This window comes from Sitodiplosis mosellana, unplaced genomic scaffold, assembly GCF_009176505.1.
Source record: "Sitodiplosis mosellana isolate CC-2019 unplaced genomic scaffold, AAFC_SMos_1.0 Smas_scaffold_625, whole genome shotgun sequence".
Classification (NCBI taxonomy): domain Eukaryota; kingdom Metazoa; phylum Arthropoda; class Insecta; order Diptera; family Cecidomyiidae; genus Sitodiplosis; species Sitodiplosis mosellana.
Window position 1 is genome coordinate 148 of NW_022595867.1, and position 2,201 is coordinate 2,348.

General features: G+C 36.1%; 1 protein-coding gene across 3 annotated transcripts; it reads left to right on the forward strand.

Annotated features, from left to right (window-relative positions):
• The first annotated feature begins 342 nt into the window (after positions 1–342).
• Positions 343–2,146, forward strand: LOC129570906 (uncharacterized). Of its 3 annotated transcripts, XR_008688185.1 has the most exons (4): positions 343–718; positions 781–853; positions 970–1,062; positions 1,165–2,125. XR_008688185.1 is itself a non-coding variant. In XM_055450627.1 (2 exons), exons 1-2 carry the CDS (start codon positions 408–410, stop codon positions 803–805), a joined length of 336 nt encoding a protein of 111 aa, XP_055306602.1. In that variant the 5' UTR covers positions 346–407; the 3' UTR covers positions 806–951. The 3 variants fall into 3 exon arrangements, 1 of the variants encoding a protein (XP_055306602.1); XR_008688184.1 differs by lacking the exon at positions 781–853 and having other exon boundaries at positions 345–718; positions 1,165–2,146; XM_055450627.1 differs by lacking the exons at positions 970–1,062; positions 1,165–2,125 and having other exon boundaries at positions 346–718; positions 781–951.
• The last annotated feature ends 55 nt before the right edge of the window (positions 2,147–2,201 follow it).

Sequence of the window (2,201 nt, forward strand, 5' to 3'; positions counted from 1 at the left end):
TCGTGTATTTACATATATATATATATATATATATATATATATACGTGGAGACCTCCTACAACATCACAGCACACAACCGTTTGCCTGCAGTGAGGTGGTTAGAGGCGCGACACACGACTGCATTTGTATGTGTATATGTGTGTGGCTCTGGAAATTCAAAGCATGTCTGTGGCAAAACAACGTCACACCACGCGCGCTCACATTTCAACCAGCATCGCATTTCTTCGACGTTCAAATGCTCAGATTGTATACACACGGTATTTCACAGAATTCATCGTCTGGCATCAAAATGTGTTTACTGTTTAGTGCTTTAGTTACTTTTAATTTCTATTTTTCTATGTATATATCTTGCGGACAAAGGGAATAATCGATTCTCACATGCTTTTTTTCACAGATTTCGAAAAAAGATGGCAACTCCACTCGATCGAGCGATAAATGCTATTGAGAACAATCAAACTGATACAAAGAACAGCCTCGATTTCATAAAACGTGAAATAAATTCGATGAATACAGTTATTACCCAACAGCAAGCCACGATTACCCAACAGCAAGCCACGATTACCCAACAGCAAGCCACGATTACCCAACAGCAAGGCGCGATTACCCAGCTACAGCGAGATGTTTTGCAACTGCAGCAGGTGAACGCCCTGTACAAAGATGAATGCCCGCACTGCGGTAATTATGTTGATGCTCGTTTCTCAGCGTTCAAATGTTGTGGGTATGTTGATTCTCTATATTTTTTGAGTTTTCAATTTTATCCAAGATTATTTTATTTTTAAGTGACACGTGGTGTACTTCATTGTGAATTTTGAAAAAAAGGATAATTGCGACGATGACATTGAAACTGTCAGAGGTAAAAATGATTTGAGACCATTTTTTTCAAAATTCAAATTAATTGCTATCGAAAGAATTCGTCGCTTGTTTCGAGAGAAAGTGTTGATTGTTTTTTGTTTGTTTTTCTTCTTGCAGACAAACTAAAAGAAAATCTTATGCGGTTCGACTGGTCACGATGAAAAATGGGAGAAGAGTTCCGGTGACATATCAGCTCATATGATATCTGATGTATGTTCGCTTTTTGTGGACATTCTTTTGTTGGCGTGTTTTTTATGGATTTTTTTCAACAAAAATACTAATTTCCTTTTTTTTCGTTTTGTTCCATTGCAGAAAGCTTGTTTGAGCTCATTTTGGGACTCATAAATCACTGGGATTTGCTCGCCACAAGGAAGTCGTTTCATTCATTCAACATAAAGAAAAGTCACATTACTGATAACCATTTTCAATCGTATTATTCTTTTTAATTTTAAACATTTTGTCATATAAATTTTTTTTCGTAGAAGTCCTATCCAAAAATGTCAGGTTAGCGTTAAAATGTTCAATAAATAAAAAAAAAGAAATGAAATCAACCAAATTGCTGATTTAATAGCAATCGAAAAGGCTGTAAAAAGAATAAGCGATTGAACGATTCGATTTTATTTTAAACTCCAATTGTTTAGATAAATTTGCACATAAATTTGTTATTGTTGTTGTTGTTTCTCGTCGTCGATCGATAGCAAGTTTTTGTTTCGATATTGGAAAATCGCTTTTCCACCAGATTATCCGATGATTATAATTTTCAAGATAATGCTCGGTATTTTTCTCTCTCTCCGTCTTACACTTGACACCAAATTGGCTGACGCTTATCAACGTTTTGCGCGTCTTTTTCGTCCCATTTTTATTTTGTATCTTTCTCCATTACTACATGTATTCTCTTATCATGCCCATATTTTGTATCGTGCATCGCATCGCATCATGTTTGGATCCGTTTTTGAAAAATCAAGTCAAGAATTTCTCTTACAAAACACTGAAGTAAAGCATCTTGAAATTGGCATACCTTCAGCGACTGTCATCGGCGTGTCAACATGCACACAGTGATACAAACAAACCCTTCGACCAGTGATTTTTTACTCTTCCTTTTCTCATGTCCTCCATACATTCTTTTCTTTTCTTTACTTCTCGCCCTCTCTCAGTGTGGTGTTCTGAAATTGAAAGATATACTCATTTCATTTATCTGTTCGATGGGAAAGAAGAAGAAGACGACGACGACGAAAAAAATGGAACAAACGAAAATTCGGTGGAACGTGCTTTTTCGGAATTTAAGTCAAAAGGTAAACACCTAACCGCCAAAGTGGCTCTTTCAATTAGTCGAATACTAACGTATGTGT